The 24707-nt window shown below is 45.2% G+C and overlaps 1 protein-coding gene across 1 annotated transcript; it reads left to right on the top strand.

The window, feature by feature from the left end:
- The first annotated feature begins 3174 nt into the window (after nt 1–3174).
- On the top strand, nt 3175–24588 carry krtcap3 (keratinocyte associated protein 3). The gene is made up of 7 exons (XM_067988579.1): nt 3175–3296; nt 10472–10656; nt 13673–13732; nt 16462–16662; nt 17603–17737; nt 18916–19013; nt 20728–24588. The coding sequence occupies exons 1-6, from the start codon at nt 3284–3286 to the stop codon at nt 19003–19005; spliced, it is 684 nt and encodes a 227-aa protein (XP_067844680.1). The 5' UTR covers nt 3175–3283; the 3' UTR covers nt 19006–19013; nt 20728–24588.
- Nucleotides 24589–24707: the final 119 nt, after the last annotated feature.

Consider the following 24707-nt stretch of genomic DNA (forward strand, 5'->3'; position numbering starts at 1 on the left):
TCCGACAGCTGACTGTCTCAAACTAGGAGCTTTCACCCACATTTGTTCATGTTGCATAAGCAGCACCAATGGTTGACCTGGAAGCTCCTTGGACAGCAGTTCAGGCGCCTCTTTAAACCTTGGTTGAGACTTGCCACGATTGGTAGGGTAAATGCACAATCAGCCTTACCACTTCTTTAAAATTCCTTCATGGGATGTGGGCAACTCATGTTCCCCTCAGGCCTGTCACTTCTCCACTTGTGTTGGTCACTGGGTGTTTAACAAGGTGTGAAAGGCAGTGTGGAATGGATAGTTCCTAGATGCATAGATTGGCTGGATGGACTGCAATGATCTTTTTCAGTCCTGTACATTCCTACGTTGTAACACTCTCAGATTTTCCATTCCTCCCTAAGGGTGATGTTTTTTTTATTCATTCATGGGATGTGGGCGTCGCTGACAAGGCCAGCATTTATTGCCCATCCCTAATTGCCCTTGAGAAGGTGGTGGTGAGCCGCCTTCTTGAACCGCTGCAGTCCGTGTGATGAAGGTTCTCCCACAGTGCTGTTAGGAAGGGAGTTCCAGGATGTTGACCTAGCGACGATGAAGGAACGGCGATATATTTCCAAGTTGGGATGGTGTGTGACTTGGAGGGGAACGTGCAGGTGGTGGTGTTCCCATGTGCCTGCTGCTCTTGTCCTAGGTGGTAGAGGTCGCGGGTTTGGGAGGTGCTGTCGCTGAAGCCTTGGCGAGTTGCTGCAGTGCATCTGGTTTCTGCTGGATGTCTCTTTCAATTGAACTGAAGAGGGGAATATTGCAAGCACAACCTCTGTATTTTACCATTCATCAGTTTGGCTCAGTTGGTAGAAGTCTAGCCTTTGAGTTAGAAGGTTGTGAAACCATCTCCACTTCAGGACACATGATCTAAGTTGATATATCAGTGCTGAGTTCCTATCTTGTTGATGAGACATTAAACCAAAACCCCAGCTGCCTTTTCTAGTAGTTCAGGTAATCACTAAAGATCCCATGATGTGGAGATGCCGGTGATGGACTGGGGTTGACAATTGTAAACAATTTTACAACACCAAGTTATAGTCCAGCAATTTTATTTTAAATTCACAAGCTTTCGGAGATTTTCTCCTTCCTCAGGCAAATGTTTCAAGATCTCCTTGAAGCCTACGCATTTATACATATTGAACAATAAAACATGGTGTTTACAGACTGCCCCTGCAACTGCCCGTTGCCAAGGCAATCACCGTGTTCAGACAGAGAGGTGTTACCTGCAGAACCTCCGAATACACATTCAACAAAAAAACAAACAGGGAAAAAAAACAGAGAAAAAAAAAACACAGAGAGAGGCAGAAACATCCGGAAGGCAGAGAGAGCCAGCAAATGACCCATTATATTAAAAACAGATAACATTTGTTCGCTGGTGGGGTAACGTGTAGCGTGACATGAACCCAAGATCCCGGTTGAGGCCGTCCTCATGGGTGCGGAACTTGGCTATCAATTTCTGCTCGACAATTTTGCGTTGTCGGCAAGGAATCACTAAAGAGACTACACGATAACATCAACAAGTTCCATCCCACCATCAAGCTCACCATGGACTACTCCTCAGAATCAGTTTCTTTCTTGGACACACGAATCTCCATCAAAGACGGGCACCTCAGCACCTCACTCTACCGCAAGCCCACGGACAACCTCACGATGCTCCACTTTTCCAGCTTCCACCCTAACCACGTCAAAGAGGCCATCCCCTATGGACAGGCCCTGCGAATACACAGGGTCTGCTCAGACGAGGAGGAACGCGATGGACACCTACAGACGCTGAAAGACGCCCTAGTAAGAACGGGATATGACGCTCGACTCATCGATCGACAGTTCCGACGGGCCACAGCAAAAAATCGCATAGACCTCCTCAGGAGACTAACACGGGACGCAACCAACAGAGTACCCTTTGTCGTCCAGTACTTCCCCGGAGCGGAGAAACTACGCCATGTTCTCCGCAGCCTTCAACATGTCATCAATGAGGACAAACACCTCGCTATGGCCATCCCCACACCTCCACTACTCGCCTTTAAACAGCCACCCAACCTCAAACAGACCATCGTTCGCAGCAAACTACCTAGCTTTCAAGAGAACAGCGTCCACGACGCCACACAACCCTGCCACGGTAACCTCTGCAAGACATGCCAGATCATCGACACAGATACCACCATCACACGAGATGACACCACCCACCAGGTGCATGGTTCATACTCCTGTGACTCAGCCAACGTTGTCTACCTCATACGTTGCAGGAAAGGATGCCCCAGAGCATGGTACATTGGCGAGACCATGCAGACGCTGCGACAACGGATGAACGGACACCGCGCAACAATCGCCAAACAGGAGGGTTCCCTCCCAGTCGGGGAACACTTCAGCAGTCATGGACATTCATCCACCGACCTTCGGGTAAGCGTACTCCAAGGCGGCCTTCGAGACACACGACAACGCAAAATTGTCGAGCAGAAATTGATAGCCAAGTTCCGCACCCATGAGGACGGCCTCAACCGGGATCTTGGGTTCATGTCACGCTACACGTTACCCCACCAGCGAACAAATGTTATCTGTTTTTAATATAATGGGTCATTTGCTGGCTCTCTCTGCCTTCCGGATGTTTCTGCCTCTCTCTGTTTTTTTTTTCTCTGTTTTTTTTCCCTGTTTGTTTTTTTGTTGAATGTGTATTCGGAGGTTCTGCAGGTAACACCTCTCTGTCTGAACACGGTGATTGCCTTGGCAACGGGCAGTTGCAGGGGCAGTCTGTAAACACCATGTTTTATTGTTCAATATGTATAAATGCGTAGGCTTCAAGGAGATCTTGAAACATTTGCCTGAGGAAGGAGAAAATCTCCGAAAGCTTGTGAATTTAAAATAAAATTGCTGGACTATAACTTGGTGTTGTAAAATTGTTTACAAAGATCCCATGACAAGATTCGAAGAACAACAGGGAGTTCTCCACTGACCTGGCCAGTATTTCTCATTCGGGCGTATTTATTTAATAGGCTGGGCTTCGTGTGTTATTGGTAACGATAAATACAAAATAAGATTGCTTGATCCCGTTTCCCATTTTGCCAGTATCACACGTTTTTGCCAGGATGCTCGCTTTGCGGAAGTGGTTTCAGAGTCTCTTTCCCCCGCCCGCCCGCCCGCCCATCCAGGTGTTGCTTCCGGTGCCGAGGTAGGTGGTGACGTCAGTGGAGGTACCTGGCGGAGGTGCGGGGAGAGGTGCAGCAGGCGGCGGCCACCGATTCGGGCTCTGGGCGACATGTGTCGCTTCGGTAAGTGATTGTAGCTGGGCTCCATATTTAGGGGAGCGGCCTCTGTTCAGAGAGACAAAGGAGAGAGAGAGAAGGGAGCAGCAATTCAAACAACCTCTCAAAGCGAACAGGAGACACTTCCATGGACGAAATCCTCCTCCCTCCCCCCCAAAAATCTTGTTAAACAACTTTTATGTGACGAGTGGAATGATAGATTCCATCCCTAATGTAATTATGTATTTTTCCATTTTGTTTTTAAAATATTATAGGGCTTAAGAGGAAGGATTCCTGGTCTGCAATGCTACAGTGAATCCAAAAAGTTGTTATGATCTGGAACGCACTGCCTGAAAGGGCGGTGGAAGCAGATTCAGTAGTAACTTTCAAAAGGGAATTGATATATACATGAAAAGGAAACATGTTCAGGGCTACAGGGGGAGAGTGGGACTAACTGGATTGCTCTTTCAAAGAGCCGGCATAGGCACGATGGGTAGAATGGCCTCCTTCTATGCTGTAAGATTCTATGAAAAAGATAGATCTTTCATTTTATAGATTACCTATTCTGAATTTTTGTTTTATAAGCCTATCAAGTTGGTTGATCGTGTATAGGAGAATTAATGGATCTTGCAGTTGGGCCTTTGATTCATGCTCTACACTAAAAATGCTCACCTGTTCATACAGCTAGTGCTTGTTACGCTGTCCTTGTCTCTACTGCTGCTGTGCACATTAACTTCATTTTGAGAGAGTGAAATAGACACTCGAGCTCAAATATCATTTGAATGAATGCTGTGTTCAGCATGACTGTTTTCCAAGATAAACAAGCAATGCCAGAATAAACCTGTTGTATTTCAAAAAGAAACATAGATAAACATCCCAAGTCCCGTCACAGGAAGCAGAGGAGCCTTTGTTGGAGAGTTGGATGAAGATACCGAGAGCCTGGTGAAAGAAATGGGTTTTATGAGGACTTTTAAAGTTGAGGATGGAGGTAGAGATATGGAGGGAGTTGCAGAGCAGCTGAAAGCTCTGCCATCAGTAATGGAACAGAGGAAGGGGATGATAACACACAAGAGGCCAGAGTCAGAGGATTGAGGGGACATAAGGCTACAGAGGTAGGGTAGGGCGAGGCTGTGGAGTGATTTGTAAAAGAGATTAAGATTTTTAAATTTGACACACTGGGGGACAGGGAGACGGTATAGGTCATTGGGAGGGGATGATAGGCGAGCAGAACATGGTGGTAGAGTTTTGGGTGAATCAGAGTTTGTGGACAACATTGGAGAGATTGAGTCTAGAGCCGATGGCGATGAAGGGTTTAGGCAGCAGTGGGGTTATGGTCAGCCATGATCTAATTGAATGGTGGAGAAGGCTGGCGTACTCCAGCTCCTAATGTTCCTATGTAAAAGCGGAGGCAAGCATTGTGAAGATGAAAGCAAGTTGTCTTGGTGGTGTTTTAAAGGAAGTAGGTGAGCACATTGCAGATGCCCTAACTATAATCTTTCAAAGTTCTCTAGATTGGAAAATTGTACATGTCACTCCGCTTTTTAAGAAAGGAGAGAGAGAGAGGGAAACCAGGGAATTATAGACCAGTTAACCTAACATCTGTTGTGGGGAAAATGCTGGCGTCTATAATTAAGGATAGGGTGACTGATTAACTGAAAATTCTCGAGGTGATCAGAGAGAGCCAGCATGGATTTGTGAAAGGTAGGCCATGCCTGACCAGCCTGATTGAATTTTTTGAAGAGGTGACTAAAGTAGTGGACAGGTGAATGTCAATGGATGATATTTATATGGACTTCCAGAAGGCATTTGATAAAGTCCCAAATAAGAGACTGTTAGCTAAGATAGAAGCCCATGGAATCAAGGGAAAAGTACGGACTTGGTTAGGAAGTTGGCTGAGCGAAAGGCGACAGAGAGTAGGGATAATGGGTAGGTACTCACATTGGCAGGATGTGACCAGTGGAGTCCTGCAGGGATCTGTCTTGGGACCTCAATTGTTCACAATATTTATTAACAATTTAGATGAAGGCATAGAAAGTCTCATATCTAAGTTTGCCGATGATACAAAGATTGGTGGCATTGTAAGCAGTGTAGATGAAAACCTAAAATCACAAAGGGATATTGTGAGGTGATCCACTTTAGAACAGGGTACTTTCTGAATGGTAAAATGTTAAAAACAGTGGATGTCCAAAGGGACTTAGGGGTTCAGGTACATAGATCATTGAAGTGTCATGAACAGGTGCAGAAAATAATTAATAAGGCTAATGGAATGCTGGCCTTTGTATCTAGAGGACTAGAGTGCAAGGGGGCAAAAGTTATGCTGCAGCTGTAGAAAACCCTGGTTAGACCGCACCTGGAGTACTGTGAGCAGTTCTAGGCACCGCACTTTCGGAAGGACCTATTGGCCTTGGAGGGAGTGCAGCGTAGGTTTACAAGAATGATACTCTGACTTCAAGGGTTAAGTTATGAGGAGAGATTACACAAATTGGGGTTGTATTCTCTAGAGTTTAGAAGGTTAAGGGGTGATCTGATCGAAGTTTATAAGATATTAAGGGGAACAGATAGGGTGGATAGAGAGAAACTATTTCCACTGGTTGGGGATTCTAGGAGTCGGGGGCACAGTCTAAAAATTAGAGCCAGACCTTTCAGGAGTGAGATTAGAAAACGTTTCGACACACACATGGCAATTGATACTAGCTTTTTGGCAACCAAAGGTATTAAGGGATATGGGCCAAAGGCGGGTATATGGAGTTAGATCACAGATCAGCCATGATCTTATCAAATGGCGGAGCAGGCACGAGGGGCTGAATGGCCTACTCCTGTTCCTATATTCCTATGTTCCTATTAGGAGGGCATCGCGGCTGTGCTTAGTCCTGCCTTTATCTGACATCCAAATGTGAACAATTTGCATTTATATTGCACCTTTAACATAGTAAAACATCCAAAGGCGCTTCACAGGAGCGTAATCAGGTAAAATTTGATACCGAGCCAAAGAGAGGGACATTAGGACAAGTTTCAAAAGCTTGGTCAAAGAGGTAGGTTGTAAGGAGCGTCTTAAAGGAGGAGAGCGAGGTCGGCACTTTGCAGCTGGATAGCAATCGGGGCAGGAATCCGAGCTGATATTTTTCTCCCCCACTTTCCTAGCTCGGCACTGAAGCCAATTAAGGTCAGCCTACTCAGCCCAGAGCAGAATCAGGCCTTTCTTGTTCTCTATGCCTTGGACCTATCACTCTGTACTAGTTACTGGATAGTCCTGCAAGCCAATGGTCTAATGGGTTAAGTGATCCTTTCTGGACAAGCAGTGGGATATTTATCAGTTCTGCAGAATTTTAGTTGGTTAAATGCCAACAGCAGTACTGTGAATACTTGGGGTCACTAAGTTCTACCCAACTTTCCACAAGCATGTCCTTACAGGGAGAGACAGTGTGCCTTCCACACTGGGCAAACAAATCTGTTCAGGTGTGTGTGGATTTCTCAATACCTTCAATTGGAGAGTCAGTTTGTGTCAGCCATCCAGCTGACCAAAATAAGGTTGATCTGTGTAATTCAAGCCAGTTCCAATCTGGGCAATGTATTTATAAAGTTATTTTGTTAAGAAAAATTACCCCCAAGGAATTAGAACGTGTTTTATTGTTTGGAGACAAATGCATGGAGCTCCCATGACGGCCAAGTGGATAAGGCCGCCGCCCAGTGGACCATAGCCAGACCAGAAAGTTTTGCTTCTCAATCTTTGTTAAGCAACTTGTTCTCAACGCCATTGGGCTAAGGGTAAAAATTAGCCAGGGTTTTTTTTTGTGCCTGATTGTGACAGCTCGTGTCTGCCCGTGTGTCTGTGTCTGTGTCTGTGTGTGTGTGTGTGTGTGTGTGTGTGTATCCCTCTCTACGTCTGTAAAACACGATAAGACTTGGCTGTGATGCACCCTGTTGTTGAACATCCTGACAACGTGCTCTTTCTAAGCTCACAATTAAAGAATGGGGAGGTATTGTCAATAGGAGGGCATCACATCCAGGAAGGGGCAGTGCCTTTAGGAGAGAGAATTTTAGGGAGGGGTATAAAATCAAAAATAGAAGAGAAAGTGATGGGATGAAACGAGGAAGCAATGAAGTGTTTACAATTCTGTTCTTATTTAGAATTGTTTTAAGTGTGTATTCATGTTGTATTGGGTTTATATTAGAACAATAAGCCTCTGACATTTGAGTAGCTTTATTCCTGTGATGATTTATGAATATCATGTCACAATGTGAGAGTTGAAAACTGCAAGGACTATCAAGTGAAGCCTTGAATTCCCTGTTGCAGTCAGCGGCCTAAGAGCTGTAATTTACTGCTCCTCCAACAGATGGGGATTAAAGTTCGACTTTGGAGCTGAGAAAAGGAGGCAGTGTGAAAGGTTTCAATGGGCAGCATCAGTTTCAACCACCGATGAGCAAGCCTTCAGACCTGTATGGTGGCATCTTTACACGCACTTAGCTAATCATAAATTATTCAGCAAATTCAATTCTCGACAACATCAACAGTCAATTATCAGCAATTCATTCAAGTAAATAGAAAATGCGCAGGAGCGTCTATCTGCACCTGTTGTGTTCACTCCTGTTGAGTGAATAATTGCCTTTCTAAATCCTTTGGTTATTTGGTTAGATCACACACATCAGCAGCAACTACTTGCTTTTGTATAGAGCCTTTAACATGGTAAATGTAAGGAATCTTACATTTAACATGGTAAACATCCCAAAGGCACTTCACACACTGAAACAGGCAGTAGTGGGAGATATGACAAACATGGGTGAAGACCTTTTGAGGAAACCATTGATGATTGGGGGAGGATTAGTGAGGCAGAGGGACTTGAGAGAATAGGGCCAGAAATGGCTGAAGGCTTTGCCACCAGTGGTGCAGTGGAGGGAAGGGGAGTGCACAAGAGGCCAGAGTTGAAAGGCCAAAGGGCATGAAGGTAAGGCTGGAGGAAGTTGTAGAGATATGGAGGGGTGAGGCTGTGTTGTGATTTGCAAACCCGGGTGCAGATTTTGAATTCAATGTTTTGGGTTCAAGGGAGGTCGGTGAGGTCATGGGTGATGGGCAAGTGGGACTTGCAATGTCCTTGGACTTGCAAAAAGGGACAGCAGAGATTTGGATGAGTTGGAGTTTATGTAGGTTGGAGCTTGGGAGGCCAGCGAGGAGGGCATTGGAGAAGTTGATGCAAGTAATGAAAGATTGGATGCGGGTTTCTGTAGGTTAAGGGTGGAGGCAAGGGATATTGTAGAGGTTGAAGTAGATAGTCATGGTGACAGAGGGAAATGTGGTATGAAGCTTAGCTAAGGGCTGAGCAAGACACAGTTTTCATGCTAGTTCAGCCTGAGCAAGTGAGGAGCGATGGAGTCAGGGTAAGAATATCGAGGTTTGGTGGGAGCCGAAGGGATGGCCAATAAAATCAAAGATGGCTGCAGATAGTTAGTGCTGGGTATCATCAGCATGAACGTGAAAGCTGACCCTATTGCTGGATAATGTTGCAACATGTAAGCAAAGAAAAGGAGCAACAATGAGTTGGGGGGGGGGTGCAGGGAGCAAAGCATACATGAGGTGAATGTGTCATGTCAGGAGAAGGGTTGGGGAGACGGGGTGGATAAGGAGAAGGCATCTTGTTGTCTCTCCGAGGCATCAGTACTGCCTCTGGAGACCAGGCTGCATTATAAAGACTTGTGTCAGTCAAGACTTCTTGAATAGAGGCTTTGCCTTGTCATCGGGACGGCTTGGACTGGATCAGGCTGTGTTTGGCATCCAGAGAAGGTGAAAGAATTCTTCCCTCTCCCTTCTCCCCTGCCCCCCCACCCCTGCCTCCCCAAAGTTATCTGAAATTCCTCTCTCTCGCATGTGTATGGTTCAGATAAATGCTGCCTGGTAAACTGGTTGTGTTTATGCTGAGGTCGGGTTTCCTGCCAAGTGCAGATAAAAAGACAGTTTGCAAATATTTGTGTTTCAGTTTGTAGAAGCAATTCAAACAGCAATTCAACTTGTCACTCAAAACTTCTTTTAAAAGTGCTTTTACGCTATAGGAGCAGGGCTGCATTCAAATGCACAGTTTTCCTTCCCTCATCTCCGTTAACTACTCTAGGTTCCCTGAAATTGTTGATCTGTGAATATGACTTTGGCGTCGGGTAAAAGCTATCTCTCAGAGTAAAAGCAGTGAGAAGTTCTGTATTAACTGGGAAACCAGTGCCTACAGAGAGCAATTCTTGGATTAGAGGAATGGGAGGAGGCCATTCAGCCCCTCGAACCTGTTCCGCCATTCAATTAGATCATGGCTGATCTGTATCCTAACTCCATCTGCCTGCCTTAGTTCTGTAACCCTTAATACCCTTACCTTATCATCTCAGTTTCAAAATTTTCAATTGACCCCCAACCTCAACAGCTTTTTGGGGGGGGGGAAAGAGCTCCAGATTTCCACTCCCCTTTGTGTGAAAAAGTACTTCCTGACATCACCCCTGAACGGCCTAGCTCTAATTTTAAGATTATGCCCTCTTGTTCTGGACTCCCCCACCAGAGGAAATAGTTTCTCTCTATCTACCCTATCAAATCCTTTAATCATCTTAAACACCACAATTAGATCACCCCTTAATCTTCTATACTCGAGGGAATACAAGCCTAGTCTATGCAACCTGTCCTTATAATTTAATTCTTTTAGCCCCCATATCATCCTGGTGAATCTGCGCTGCCAATATATCCTGCCTGAGGTGCAGAGCCTAGAACTGAACACAGTACTGTACTCCAAATGCGGTCTAACCAGAGCTTTATATAATAGCATAACTTCCATCCCTTTGTATTCCAAGAAAGAAATTGCATTTATATAGCACCTTTCACGACCGCAGGATGTCCCAAAGCGCTTTACAGCCAATGAAGTATCAGACTTTCAACCCATCAGTCTGGGGTTAGATTTGATCCGCGGTCTCAGAGATGAGAGCATGAGCTGCTTTTACACTGTACAAGTGTCGCTAGCTCCTGACACGTGGGGCTCCTGTTACCACCACAGCGCTATGATAAACTGGTCAGATTTACCAAGGCCAGCAGTGGGGAAGAACCATGTTTCGCTGTCCTTAGTGAATCTGGTAGGTTTATCTGGAAGACCCACTGCATCGCCCAGTCCCTGTTTGTTTTTTTTTTGCGCTCTATGTTTCCTTAGTGCGTGACTGAAGTGGATATTCTCTTGACCCTACAGATAAGGTGAACGGCACCCGGCAGCTGATGAGGACGGGCATCACGCTGATTTTTATTGGGCACATCAATTTCATCATTGGCGCGATTGTCCATGGCACGATCCTGAGGCACATCTCGAAGCCCGAGGACAAGGTGACGGCCGAGTACTCGGTGGCGAACATCATTTCTGTCATCTCGGGATTGTTGGTGAGTGCTTCTGTTTGGTTTGTTTTGTCGTTGGCAGTGGCTTGTATTCTTACTGCCTGGAATACAGTTGTTAAATTTCTCAAGAAAGCTGACGGGAGGCTCTGAGCACTAGAGCGCTAACAGGCTGTTGTCATTGGGTGAGAGAAGAAGACGACTTACATTTATATTGCGCCTTTCAAGGCGTTCCAAAGCACTTTACATCCAATAAAGTACTTTTCTTGAAGTGGAGTCACTGTAGGAAACGCGGCAGCCAATTTGCACACAACAAGGTCCCGCAAACATCAATGAGATAATGACCAGATAATCTGTTTTATTGATGTTGGTTGAGGGATAAATATCGTCCAGGACACCGGGGAGAACTTCCCTGCTCCTCTTCAAAATAGTGCCGTGGGACCTTTCACGCCCACCTGAGAGGGCAGACGGGGCCTCAGTTTAGCGTCTCATCCGAAAGACGACACCTCCGATAATGCGGCACTCCCTCAGTACTGCACTGGGAGTGTCAGCCTGGATTATGTGCTCAAGTCCCTGGAGTGGGACTTGAACCCACAACTTCTGACTCAGAGGCGAGAGGGCTACCAACTGGGCCTCATAGAGAATGAAGGTGCAATACCCACTTCCCAATCTGAGCTGTGCCAAATGGAGAGCGGATGGAAAATCAGATGGGATAGTCCAGCCTTGGAGATTCCTCGTGTTTCCTGGCAGCGATTTCAAAGGAGATCCAGCAAACTGGTCACCAATGGTGCCCTCTTACTCACAGAGGAGTGAGTCCAGAGTGCGTAAAGAAGGGGGAAGAACTCAACTTGGAGAAATCAATGATTTTTAAAATTGGCCTGCCTTATTTTTTTCTAAAGATATTTTCTACTTTTAATTTTTTTTTTCCTTGATCCCCTCCTGAAACGGCTGATTTTTTTTCTAGGGGTTGGTTTCCATGGGTGTTAAAAACTCTCCCGTGCCATGGTCCACTGACCATTCTTTGTGTGTAACCCTGGAGAGTGAAAGCTGGTGAGCTATTCCTCCATCATAGTTGAGCCTGGATCCTTGTTCTCACCAGACACCGGCATACGTTCACTGAGAAGCAATCAAGAATGGGAACAGTGGCTTTTTTGCTTTTTGCCCTCTCTCCAGCCCCGGGGCAGGGGGTGGGAGGGAAGGGATGTTAAACCACTTTATTTCTGAATTGTCTACCCTTGGACTTTTGTTTAAATTGTTTACCCACACTCCTGCCCTGAAGGCTGGGCTGTGGCTGCAGGGACATTGATGGCCGTCCAGAACCTCACCCAAATGCTGGTTCTTCAGGTGTGAACTCAGGCAGTGAATGAGCTTTTCAGGCACAGGAACAGTCACACCCATGGCCAGTCCTGTCTTTGACTAATGCGCGTGTACACACACACAATTTCTCTTGCTCACCCTACCACACCTTCCAGCAGACAGCCATGCATAGCAAACTTGATAAATTATTTCCATTCCCACCCCCTCTCCGAAAGCCTGAGGATTTGAGGGCAATTGTAACACTGGCTGAGATCAGGTAGCTCCGTACAAATGAGGGACTTTGCTGGTCTGTATGATTCAGTAACATGCCGTGTCAGCATGGCTCAGTTGGTAGCACTCTCAACTCTTGAGTCAGAGAGCACATAATCTAGGCTGACACTCCCAGTCCAGTACTGAGGGAGCTTGCACTATTGGAGGTGCCATCTTTCAGTTGAGACATTAAACCGAGGCCCCGTCTGCCCTCTCGAATGGACGTTAAAAAATCCCACTGCACTATTTCGAAGAAGAGCGGGGAGTTCTCCCCGGTGCCCTGGCCCAATATTTATCAAGTACAAAGAGCAAGGACAGTTTAATGCACAGTTTAATGCTTCAGGTGCAGAATCTTGGTCAGAACACAGCGCTTTACCAGAAACATTAATCCATTTTCCTTCCACAGATGTTGACTGATCCGCTGTTTTTTTTCCCCCAACATTTTCTGTTTATATTTCAGATTTCCAGCATTTGTATTTTTTTTTCCACTTTATCCTGGCACTATTTTGAAGACGAGCAGGGGAGTTCTCCCCAGTGACCTGGCCAACATTTATCCCTCAACCAACATCACTAAAACAGATTATCTGGTCATTATCCCATTGCTCTTTGTGGGATCTTGCTGTGCGCAAATTGGCTGCCGCTTTTCCTACATTACAACAGTGACTACACTTAAAAAAAAAAAAAGTACTTCATTGGCTGTGAAGTGCTTTGGGATGTTTATAAATGCAAGTCTTTTTCTTTTTACCATCAGGAGAGCCCTTGGTGAACCAACAAAGTGAGTGGAGTGATGTGTACTTGTCTCCCTTTTCCCCTTTCTTTCTCTCTCCAGCTCCACTGGAGCAATCGCTCGCCCCCCAAGAGTCAATTAATCATTAAACTTCCTTTGTGCATGAGGACTCGACAAACTGCATGAATCAACTTTTTCTCCTTCCCCTCACTTTAAACCCCCCAGCCAAAAAAAAGATGCAGCAAGTCTGCACCTAGGTTCCCCTCTCATTCACTCTCTGGTTTGCCATCTCTGCTCTCATTTCTTGAACTTGCTGCTTGTCACAGTCCAGGATAAAGGGGAAAAAAATACAAATGCTGGAAATCTGAAATAAAAACAGAAAATGTTGTGGGGGGGGGGGGGGGGGGAGAAATCACAGCGGATCAGTCAGTATCTGTGGAAGGAAGATGGATTAATGTTTCTGGTAGAGAGCTATGTTCTGACCAGGATTCTGCACCTGAAGCACTAAACTGTCCTTGCTCTTTGTACTTGCTGTGTTTTTGCATCATGTTCTCTCTCTTTCACTGTGACAGTCTCTTGGCAACAGTCATCAAGGCTACGATGAAAGGATGTCTGCTTGAATGTGCGTAAGGGTGAGGGATATATATATATTTGGATATGAGGTAATGCAGGTTACCAGATTGTTCCCCTCCGCCCATCATGAATCTTTAACTCTTCCAGGGGCCTGTGTGGGTGTGGCTAATTGGGATTTCTTTTGTTTTAAATCTACAGAGTATTGCAACTGGGATCATTGCCATTCTAGTCTCGCGAAACTTACTCAGAGTAAAACTGGTAAGTGGTTCGATTATTGTCATATGCTTAGAGTCAAAGGCAAATAAATATCAATTTTTTTTTAAACTGTTTATTTTTCAGCTTTTGCAAATATGAAAACAACACGAAATCACAGGGACAAGATGGATTGACCATAACAGGGATTGTGCAGGGGAGCATTTGCATAATATGTAGTAGGATTGCTGAGTGAGGTGCAGGTGCACAAATGGTGTAGGAGTGTGGTTGGCTGTAATGGGTGACCTTGGTGTGGGACTTCCCTTGGCATTCCATCCAGGCCCCATTTGCCCCTTGTCAGTGTACAATAAAGAAAGAAATAAATCACATTTATATAGCACCTTCACAACCTCAGGACCCCCCAAAGCACTTCACAGCCAATGAAGTACTTTTTGAAGCGTAGTCACTGTTGTAATGTAGGAAACACGACAGCCAATTTGCACACAGCAAGATCCCACAAACAGCAATGAGATAATGAGCAGATAGCCTGTTTTTTAGTTTTTTTTAATTTGTTCGTTCAGGGGATGTGGGCGTCGCTGGCAAGGCCAGCATTTATTGCCCATCCCTAACTACCCTTGAGAAGGTGGTGGTGAGCCACCTTCTTGAACCGCTGCAGTCCGTGTGGTGAAGGTTCTCCCACAGTGTTGTTAGGTGGGGAGTTCCAGGATTTTGACCCAGCGACGATGAAGGTTGAGGATTAGTGATTTTGGTTGAGGGATAAATATTGATCAGGACACTGGAGAGAACACCCCCGCTCTTCTTTGAATAGGGCAGTGGGATTTTTTACGTCCACCTGAGAGGGCAGACAGGGCCTCGATTTAATGTCTCATCCTAAAGACAGCACCTCCGACAGTGCAGCACTCCCTCAGTACTGCACGGGAGTATCAGCCTAGATTTTTATGCTGAAGTTCCTGGAGTGGGATGAACCCACAACCTTCGGACTCAGAAGCAAGAGTGCATTGCGCTGAAAGGGTCCCCCTATTAACAACTCCCCATGACAAACTCAGGACATCAACTGATAATGACTTGCTGTGTATCCTACAGTGAAAATCTGAAACGGATATCTTTATATTTGGTTAAGACCTAATTCTGAGATCCTGCTGATGCACAACTTCAGGATATTATTGGTGTGCAACACTCTGCAGTGAAGTCTGTTTGAACAAGGTGTGGATTCCTGGATTAGTGACTGGTCAGGGTACAATGCACATGAGTTAATTTCCTTATCTCTATCAGACTGCTGCTGAGCAATAGCCTACAATACTTGAATAACAATCACTGTGCATTCTACTCCTTGTCCATAAACTAGTTCCAGTGCCTGGTTAAAGGGACACATTGTTACCCAGCTATGTGTTTACCTTAAGGCTTGAAAAGGAAGGAATGCTCAGAAGCATGATAAACCTATTGTGTTGCCAATGTTGTCTATTACTTAAAAGGTAGGATTCCTGTTACAATCTAGAATGACCATTTTGGCTCCCGAAATGGCTCAGTGGGTAATCTGTATTCAATTGCACACACGTTATGGCTGCCACTCCGGACCTGAGTCCAGTATCTTTTATTTTTATCCTGGCTAGCCTTTGGCCTTTCGTTTCTGTCTCCTTCCCTTGCTATCACCAAGTCGCGCTATCTTTCATTTCTCCCCTCTTGCGTACTTTGCCCCCCGACCCATCACAGCTCCTCTGTTCCTCCTCTCCTGCTGCCATTCCAGGCTTGAATCCCCTCCTTGAATAAGCCTGTAGGTACCCTCTGTGCCTCTCTGAAGAGCCCATCGAGGGATCCATCACAGCCTCCTTAATAACAGCAACCCCAACTACCCCTTCCTCCCCTCTCGCTGACCTTCCCGTCCAGCTAACCTCGCCATACACCCTCCCATCCTGTTCACTGACGACAACTACATTGGATCAATCACTGCCCCTGTCTGCATTTCCCTCCATTATGTCCTTTCACTTGTGAGCGAGGCCCTTGCTATGCATAACCTTATGATTGATGATTGCATCGATAGCCTGGCTTTGACTGAAACTTGGCTCACAGGTGACGACTCCTCGCCCCTTACTGCAGCCTCCTCGCCTGGCAATACTTTCCACCACCTGTCCCGCCCAAACTGCCTCACTGGCAGTGTGGCTCTTATCACCAAATCACATCTTAGGCTTTACCCCAACTTTCTTGGCACCATCTTCCCCTTTGAGCACCTCACCTTTAAAATCCTTGTTGTCTTACTGCCCCCAAGTCCCACCCCTCCTTCCTCCTTTCCTCTCTCAGCCTCTGCACTGATCAACTTCTCATTCTGGGTGATTTCAATCTCCATCTCAGTTGGGTGAAGTACCAGAGGGTGACTGGTGCCAGTAGAAATATATCCCAACAGGGAAGTAATACCTTCAGGAGAGGAGGGGAAACAATTAATTGTTGAGGAGGAAAATAAACTTGATGGGGAAAATATTGCACAAGGAATACACAGAAGGTGTCAAAGCATCCTTTGATCTTATAGTCTTGTGCACAATCAAATTGAAAGTACAATTGGATTTAATATTTTATCCCAAACCTGCAGAAGTAAACCAAGTACTCAATGGTCCAGTGATGAATATGGAGCTTGTGCTGCTTGTAAGTGTGTTACCTACACAACCAGAGTTCGGCGAATTGGTAAATGATTCACTCCGCCTTGCTGTTGGGGCAAATATCGCAGTCCCATTGTGTGTTGGCTTCGCCTTTATCGCTGTATTTCCCATTTTTAATTTTCGCAGCACTGGGGACTGATGACTATCTCTCTGTTAAATTCTTTGACATCATTGGCCTGCTCGGTTGGACTTGTGCTCGCCATTGTGCTGACGATATCGCAAGGCGGCAGGAACCTGATTTCTGGCTGCAATTCTACGATGGTGCCAGCTGTTGCCAGCAGGGCGACGATGATGAACGACTGCCCGTTTGACACGACGCGCATCTATGTAAGTAATCGAGCATTGCGGCGTTTTTACAAACTCGTAAAAGAGACAACAGGAAAATTAGGTAACGCCGTTTCACCCACCAAGCCTGCTCCGTTCGCAGAGTATCAACAGCAACCACTTGCTTTTAAGTGGTGTGTTTATTTTTTACAAAGTCTGTTTAGTAAAGGAAAGTTGAGGATTGGGCTTGTAAGTTTAATTGCATTGAAGGGAGCGTTCTGTTACATTTTAATCTGTGCAATAAACTGATACCGTAGTCTTTCTGCCGACCCTGTGACCATCTTAGTAAAGCCTAGAGTAAATAAAAACTATACCAGCTCCCCCCAGGACGTTAAAGGCCTGTCACAATCAGGGAGTTGGCATTGAGTTGACTTCAGCATTCTTCAGAGCTACTTTTATATTGTGCAAGATCCATTTTCTTCTTGCCAGCCTTGGTGCATCTGGAAAAATTACATTGAGGTTGCTGCAAGCTGCATGGAAAACGTATGTTGAGAGCTGATACCCCTCGCATGGCATTTAAACAATATAAGAGCAGCTTAAGAGTGACAGTTTTGGCGCTCCCAATGCAAAAGAAGCTTAAGTGCGATATTGTATGCGCTCAATGTAAAAGCAGTGTTGAACTCAATTCCACGAAGGCTCTGAATGACACAAAGATGACACCAATGTTGGGGCACTGGCAGATAACCCTCTGTTACCTTTGTATTGTTCCACTGTATTTTCATAGGAAACAGCAGGAAAATCAAGTAAAATATAGGGCAGAGGGAGCTTCAAATAGCATTGGCTGTTCAAAGTCCAATTCTTTACCCAGTGTCATTTTCAGAGACCAATTTGTTGCGAAGAGGTGTGACTGAGAACATGCCGGAATTTGGTAAACTGCTTTTAAAAATAACATATGTGGAATATTTTGTCCTGTGCAATAATTATCCAAACTGTCCATTTCCAGGACACCACCCTGGCCTTGTTGATTCCATCGATGGTGATGTCAGCAGTTGAAGGAATCCTGTCGATGCGCTGCTTCGTGGTGTCAATGATTCTTCGAGGAATAGGCCCTTGTGGACAGAGCGACATGATAGACAGGGTGAGAGATAGTTGTGTAAGAGTAGGCATGTGTGTGCGTGCATGCGTGTGTATGAGAGTAGATGTGTGTGCTTTTGTCACCACTATTTTTCTATATTGAAAATGCAAAGACTGAATCTAACAATGGGTTGCTTCTCTAGTGCCTTGAGCAATTCTCCTTTTATGGCCCTTGACCGCTCCTGAAGTGGTGAAGCCTCAGACTGGACGATCTGATTCACCCCACTGAATCATTCATTCTTCCTTTTCTCATCTGCCCTCCTTTAAAGAGCCAGCTCGGGCATGATGGGCCGAATGGTCTCCTCCTGTGCTGTAAGATTCTATGATATGTCTGCAGCCGTATAACTTGCCTCCAGTCATCTCTCTTTAGGGCTCATGGACTAACTTCACACTGTACAAAGCTGCTGACCACATAAAAGACTTGAGCATTCTATTACCCACCCCCAAAATTAGTATGACTGGAACATAGGAACAGGAGGAGGCCATTCAGCCCCTCAAGCCTGTTCTGCCATTCAATTAGATCATGGCTGATCTGTATCTCAATTCTGTCTACCCACCTTGGTTCCGTAACCCTTAATATCCTTGCTGAACAAAAATCTATCAATCTCGGTTTTGAAATTTTCAATTGACCCCCAGCCTCAACAGCTTTTTAGGGGAGAGTGTTCCAGATTTCCACTACCCTTTGTGTGAAGAAGTGCTTCCTGACATCACCCATGAATGGCATTGCTCTAATTTCAAAGTCATGTCCCCTTGTTCTGGATTTCCCCCCCCCCCCCACTATCTATCCTATCAACTCTTTTAATCATCTTAAACTCCTCAATTAGATCACCCTTTAATCTGAGAATGGGAACAGGGAGTAGGGAGGAATGAATCCGGTCTGTATCCTGCCATTTATTGATACTCTGTTGTGCTGCAGACACCTATTTAAAGGTGCACTTTCTCCATGAAAATAGTTTGGCAACACCCTTTTCTCGTTTTATTCACAGAAATAATGCTTTAATGAGATTAATCGCACAGAAATATCATTAGCACGCTACGTGAATATGACACCATTGCAACAGAAATGATTGAGTCCCTGCTCTCTGAACAAGAAAGTTGTGTCAAACTACTTTAATTTTTAAAAAAATCATTTGTCTACAATCCCCCTGAAGTTCACTTCTGTAAATAAATGTTGTTTGGCAGATTGAAGAGGAAAACCCAGCGACAGGAAAGAAAGGCCGAGAATTGGAAACTTATAAACTTATCAGAAACAGCAGAGACATCCAGGTGTAGTGAAGTGGGTGAGTGAAGTGGAGCTTTTTCTGAAGTTACTGTAAGACCTAACGTACAATAATATAAACTCTGATTATTTATGTGTGTTTTCTCCCTCCTCCTCCTCCTCTTTCTCCTCCTCCTGAAGCTGGTTCCATGAGTCCATCAGCCTTCCAATCTCACTCATTAAGAATGGTCCCTTTGGGTGAGGTAGCAAACATTGAGTGTCATCAGGCCACTTGATCATGATGAGGTGGTATCACACCTGAGCTCGATCCTATTCTGACGTCCATACTTGCGTACTTTTTCAAGACTCCTTGGATGGCATTTGAAACCAAAAACTCTGGCTAATCTGTAGTTTATAAATATCGAGGCCCCTTGTTCCTCCACCTCTCTTGAATGCCCAGCTGAGATCAACCAATTTAGCACAGATCAGGGATTGAACCTTCTTGGTTTGTATATCTCATTGTCACACCAGGTGGCGGTTTTACCCTGTGAGCCATCAAAAGAGCCAAGTATTTTTGTTTAAGTGAATAGCTAATGCTTTTCTATCCATCCATCCCTGCATATTTACTCCCATTAACACGATACCTTTCCAATGTTAAGAGGGGCCATTTGGATGAAGTACCATCTGGTGAACCTTAATCCCAGCAAGGACTTGGTACCTTCAAAAGATGGGGGGGGGGGGTGGTGGGAATTCCTATCACGCAGAACAAGATTGTTACCCAAGGCTTGTCCCATTTGGAGCCATTGGAAAGTTTGGTGGTTGTTCAGCACACAGTTTAAGTGAAGCTGTGCAAATGATGAAAATTTCTTCCTTTTTGGAGGGGGAAGGGATGGAGGAGACTGTTTTCTCACGTCAGTCATCTGCAAGGGGAACATCTCACTTTGTGAACCTGGGATCATGCCTGAGGTATGAGAAGGGGAAAATGCTTTCTGCACAAATCACTGCTTGACCCCCACCACACCCCAAACTCTGGCCCCGGCTAAAAGGATGGTCTGATTTCAGGTTGCCATTTAACAAACTGAAGGGATTTGCTACCTCACTGCCATCCTCGACGTGCTGAGTTTCCTTGGCTTTGCGGGAGAGGTTTCAGCGTGAGACGGGAGCGCAGGCGCGTTCCCACAGGGAAGCATGAAAAATCAAGAGAGGGTGTGACCTGAAGATTCACCCTCATGACCACTGATTTCACAGCAGGATTGGTAGAGGCCTGGGAACAGGCTGGAAATAGATCATGGCACAGGACAATTGGAGAAAATGTGTTTCTGTGCACTGGCGCTACCTTACGCACTCTTCCTTATCTGCATTATCAGTTTACAATAATTATTTTAACGAGATAGGTTAGGATGAAAAAGACCTCAATCTCCACTATCAGGGTACCAACCCTACTGTATTCCCATTAGAGATTTTAACATCTAATCCAAAGGACGGCGTGTCTGACAATATTGGCCAGGACACTGGGGGAAAACTCCCCTGCTTTTCTTCAAAAGAGTGCCACAGGATCTTTTACGTCCACCTGAGAGGGCAGACCGAGGTTTAATGTTTCATCCGAAAGACTGCACCTCTGACAGTGCAGCGCTCCCTCAGTACTGCACTGGAGTGTCAGCCTAGATTATGTGCTCAAGTCTCTGGAGTGGGACTTGAACCCACAACTTTCCAACTCAGGCGAGAGTGTTACCAAATGAGCCATGAGTGTAACTGGAGTTGCTACAAGTATAAATTTCACGTCTTTTGTTTTTCAGGCAGTACAACCAACATCTCCTTTGCAAACTCGAGGCAGGGCCAGTTATATTGGAATTCACCCAAAGCAACTAAAAGTGATCGATGGGTTTGGGGGATGGACGTGTAGTGTTTTCACAATGGGGAACTGCATGGGTAGTTTAATTTCTGTTTTTAATGTGTAGTGTGGAACTGGAGCTGTCTAATAGCACTCCAGATTCAAACTCATTTGTATTATTGTAAAACTAAGTGACATCTAGTCTGATTTCATTATATATAAAAAAAAACTGGTGTCTTTATCTCATGTTGGGAGGAATGCTATTCTGAGCTAAATTTTTATTAACATAAAAAAAATCTGAGCTTCACCCAATGGCTTTGTGTTAAAGGCACCACATGGTATAGCATGAAGTCTTACTAGCTAGAAGCTCCCTGTTTAATTTCCAGTCACTGCTGAGTCGGTTGTGTTAAGTTAGGAGAGGTGTGGCTGCTACAGTATGAATGGGTTACGGAGGAGAAAAGAAATCAGCCAGGGTTCCTGCTCCTGGTTGCTGCCCAGTGAGAAAGTGAGCATCAGCTGAAGAAAGGAACAGACATGGCTGTGATTCTGCTCATAAAAGAATATAACCAGCCACGTTCATTGTCTAAGACTCACGCATGAAGAGTTAGCACCTTAAGGAGTGTTCTTTCCCCCCCACCCAACTTCCGTTTAGGTTTTCGTGTGTCATGTAAAGGGATCTAACGGGTTTGAGTTGGGGGGGTGGGGTGGGGTCTGGTTTTTCCAATTGCTTCTGCTGATGCTGCTCCTTGGAACTAGGATGTGAGAGAGGACACGAGAGCTGCCCTCGTGTTCTGCTCACTCGGTGCCTTGTCCTGGCTAAGCTCGGGAAACGACTGGGTTCCACCACTCTTCCACAATGAGCGCTTTGCGACTCTGCTGCTGATTTTTTTAAATCCCGTCTTCTAAAGGCAGAGGGTCCGAATGGTACTGGATCAAGATTCTAATGTCTGTACAACTCCAGCTTAGTGTTAAATTTCAGTTTCTTCTGATGGTGGTGTGGTACTGAGCGATTACGGACCAGGAAGGCACAGAGGTTCAAATCGCAGTCTCTGCTGGGTTAGCTCAGGGCAGAGATTGCGATGCTACAGTTGGCTTCATCGAACCCGGGTTAGGGAGGGAAAGAAATCCTCCTAAATATCCAGTGGCGTTTTGCTGGAAATTGCACGTGGTCAGCGCCTGTCGTGGGTATCCGCCTGAATGTCGGCAGGCTTTGCAAGATCGATGATCAAGATCCAAACGTAAAGAGTGGCCGCTTGAGAGAAATACCCGAGGGTGCCCATCAGTCGCTGGAATCGTACCACGGGTGCGGAGTCGACACCTTCGGGAGAGGAGGAGAGGGGAGGAACGGACATCGTCCCAGAGTTCTAATGAATTGTGCATTGCGACGGTGCTGAATTCCGAGGATTTGTGTTTCGTTCCCCCCCCAAAACCCCACCAAATGAAGTATTCATGCAGGTTAGTTGTTGATGTGGATTGTTCAGAAACTACAACAAAAGTTAGAATTTTTATTAGGGTTAGAAGTGTTTTTAATGTTTTTACTCTTTTTAAAATCGTGGTTTGTCGCCTTTTTCAATTTAAAAAAAAAGAAAGTGGCTTTTTAAGAAAACCCAACTATATCGTGTGTTAGAAATATTGAATGGGCATTTCAGTCCAAGCATAAGACCAGGGGTTTTATCTTATTCTTTCTCTGTCTCGCTTCTCTTTCCCGCCCCCACCTTCTTTCCCTTTCCCCATTGTGGAAATGGCTGCATTATGACATTTCTATTTCTTGTACGGTGTTAACATTTACCACCTTACCCAGTAAGCTGGGCAAATTGTGAGTAAACTGCAGTGGGTCTAAATTCCTCTGATGGCTCATTTGGTGGTGGCCCAACATGGTACGGTGCTGAGCTGAGTAGATCAGGAAAGTCCCAGGTTCAATCTCCACTCTGTGCTGAGTTCAGGCAACCGTAGTGTAATTCCGACTGGCCTGAGAAGTTCTTGGTTAGGGAGGGACAGAAATGACCCGGCGTACCTGCTCCTCATCCCTGTCTGGTGAACCCCTGCTGGGTCTTGGCTGTGATGTCTCCCAGTTGACTAGTTGTGGTTCACAAATGAGGAATGGCTACTTGTACAGATACAGGAGGGTGTCTGTCATCTGTCTCAGCCTTCAAGAAAAGGGAAGAACATAAGGCATGGCGGGGGGGTGGTGGTGGGGAAGAGAAACTCGTATATGGGTTTCTACAACTGATCATCTGAAATGTCATTTAATGTGTTAAGAAACCTGCGTTTGTTTTAAGACCTCATTGTCAATTTAAGTACACAGAACACTTAATTTGTGGCTTGTTTCTGTGGAGAATGGCACAGTTCCACTTTTTGCAAACTGTGTTGGCATCAAGCAGTTCCAGGTCAGGTTGGGTGTTGACCAAAGCTCCCTTTATTGGGCTGACCAAACTACATGCCTTAACTCTCAACATTTCCATTTCCAGAGCAGCTGTATTTTTGGCCATTTTGAGGGGTAATTTGGTGCTTGATTGCATGATGCCCAAACGCAGTTTGTGTAGGAGGCTTGCAGATGGTAAAGACAGCTTGGGCTGCATTTGAATCTAGGCCCAGAGTTGAAAACATGGCGGGCGGTCTAATCATTCCCACTCAATCCCCCGGGAGCCATTTTAATTCACCATTTAGTATTGAAGGTTTTATGCTTTTAAGAACAATTGGTGGGCTGTCTCGAGGGCGCATTGGGTTTACTCAGTGAGTAATTGAGCAATACGGGCCATCAGGTTGCTGAGTTTGATCCCAGATTCTCTGCTGAGTTGGCTGTTCTCAGCGGGGGTGGAGAAGTAAGAGTGTGCTACAATTGGCGATGGTGCCCTTGGGAGAACATTGGCCTCTTTGGGAGAGGCTCTGGAGTGTGTGATTATAGCTGTGAAACTATCCTCCTTCACACACTTCGTTCCTTCAGGAGAGGAGAGATAAAATGATTCTGTGGGGCGGAAGCCTGAGTTATGAACTTTATTTGGCTTAATTGAATTCCAAAAGAACTATGAAGGCATGATGTGGAGATGCCGGTGATGGACTGAGGTTGACAATTGTAAACAATTTTACAACACCAAGTTGTAGTCCAACAATTTTTATTTGAAATCTGCAAGCTTTCGGAGGCTTCCTCCTTCCTCGGGTAAATGTTCAGGAGCTCCTCGAAGCCTACGCATTTTTACATATAGAACAATACATGGTGTTTACAGACTGCCCCTGCAACTGCCCGTTGCCAAGGCAATCACCGTGTTCAGACAGAGAGGTGTCACCTACAGAACCCCCGAATACACATTCAACAAAAAAACAAACAGGAAAAAAAAGAGAGAGAGGCAGAAACATCCGGAAGGCAGAGAAAGCCAGCAAATGACCCATTATATTAAAAACAGATAGCTTTTGTTCGCTGGTGGGGTAACGTGTAGCGTGACATGAACCCAAGATCCCGGTTGAGGCCTTTCCTCATGGGTGCGGAACTTGGCTATCAATTTCTGCTCGACGATTTTGCGTTGTCGTGTGTCTCGAAGGCCGCCTTGGAGAACGCCTTCATAGGCATAGCTGGAAAGTATTTGAATTATTGTGTTTTTTTAAAAAGGGCAAATGGAGTTTATAATATCACATTCCCCATCCATATACAAGGAGATCTATGAAATTTTCTCCCCAGGTTTTGAACAAGTCAGTTCTGTTTAAAATAGACCTTCGTAAAACAGGTGAAATTTTATTTCAGATTTTTCTTCTCATTTGTGTGCAATTGATGCAAGTTATTTGTTTACATAATATGTATTAAATGTGACTGTCTTACTGTCTTTCAAATAAAGGTTGATAAAATCTCTGTATCGTCGTCCTCCTATATTTTTCATGGTTTAATGATTTTAGGTCTCAAAGTCCAGGCTGATTCATTTTTTAAAAAATTAACCAGATGCACTAGTGCATGCG

Source organism: Heptranchias perlo, chromosome 8, assembly GCF_035084215.1.
Source record: "Heptranchias perlo isolate sHepPer1 chromosome 8, sHepPer1.hap1, whole genome shotgun sequence".
Lineage (NCBI taxonomy): Eukaryota > Metazoa > Chordata > Chondrichthyes > Hexanchiformes > Hexanchidae > Heptranchias > Heptranchias perlo.

Excerpts from the sequence above, each read along its gene's own strand:
- krtcap3 (XM_067988579.1), top strand. Across the intron at positions 10,657-13,672 it reads CTGTCATCTCGGGATTGTTG|AGTATTGCAACTGGGATCAT; the intron begins GTGAGTGCTTCT and ends TTAAATCTACAG. Across the intron at positions 13,733-16,461 it reads ACTTACTCAGAGTAAAACTG|CACTGGGGACTGATGACTAT; the intron begins GTAAGTGGTTCG and ends TAATTTTCGCAG.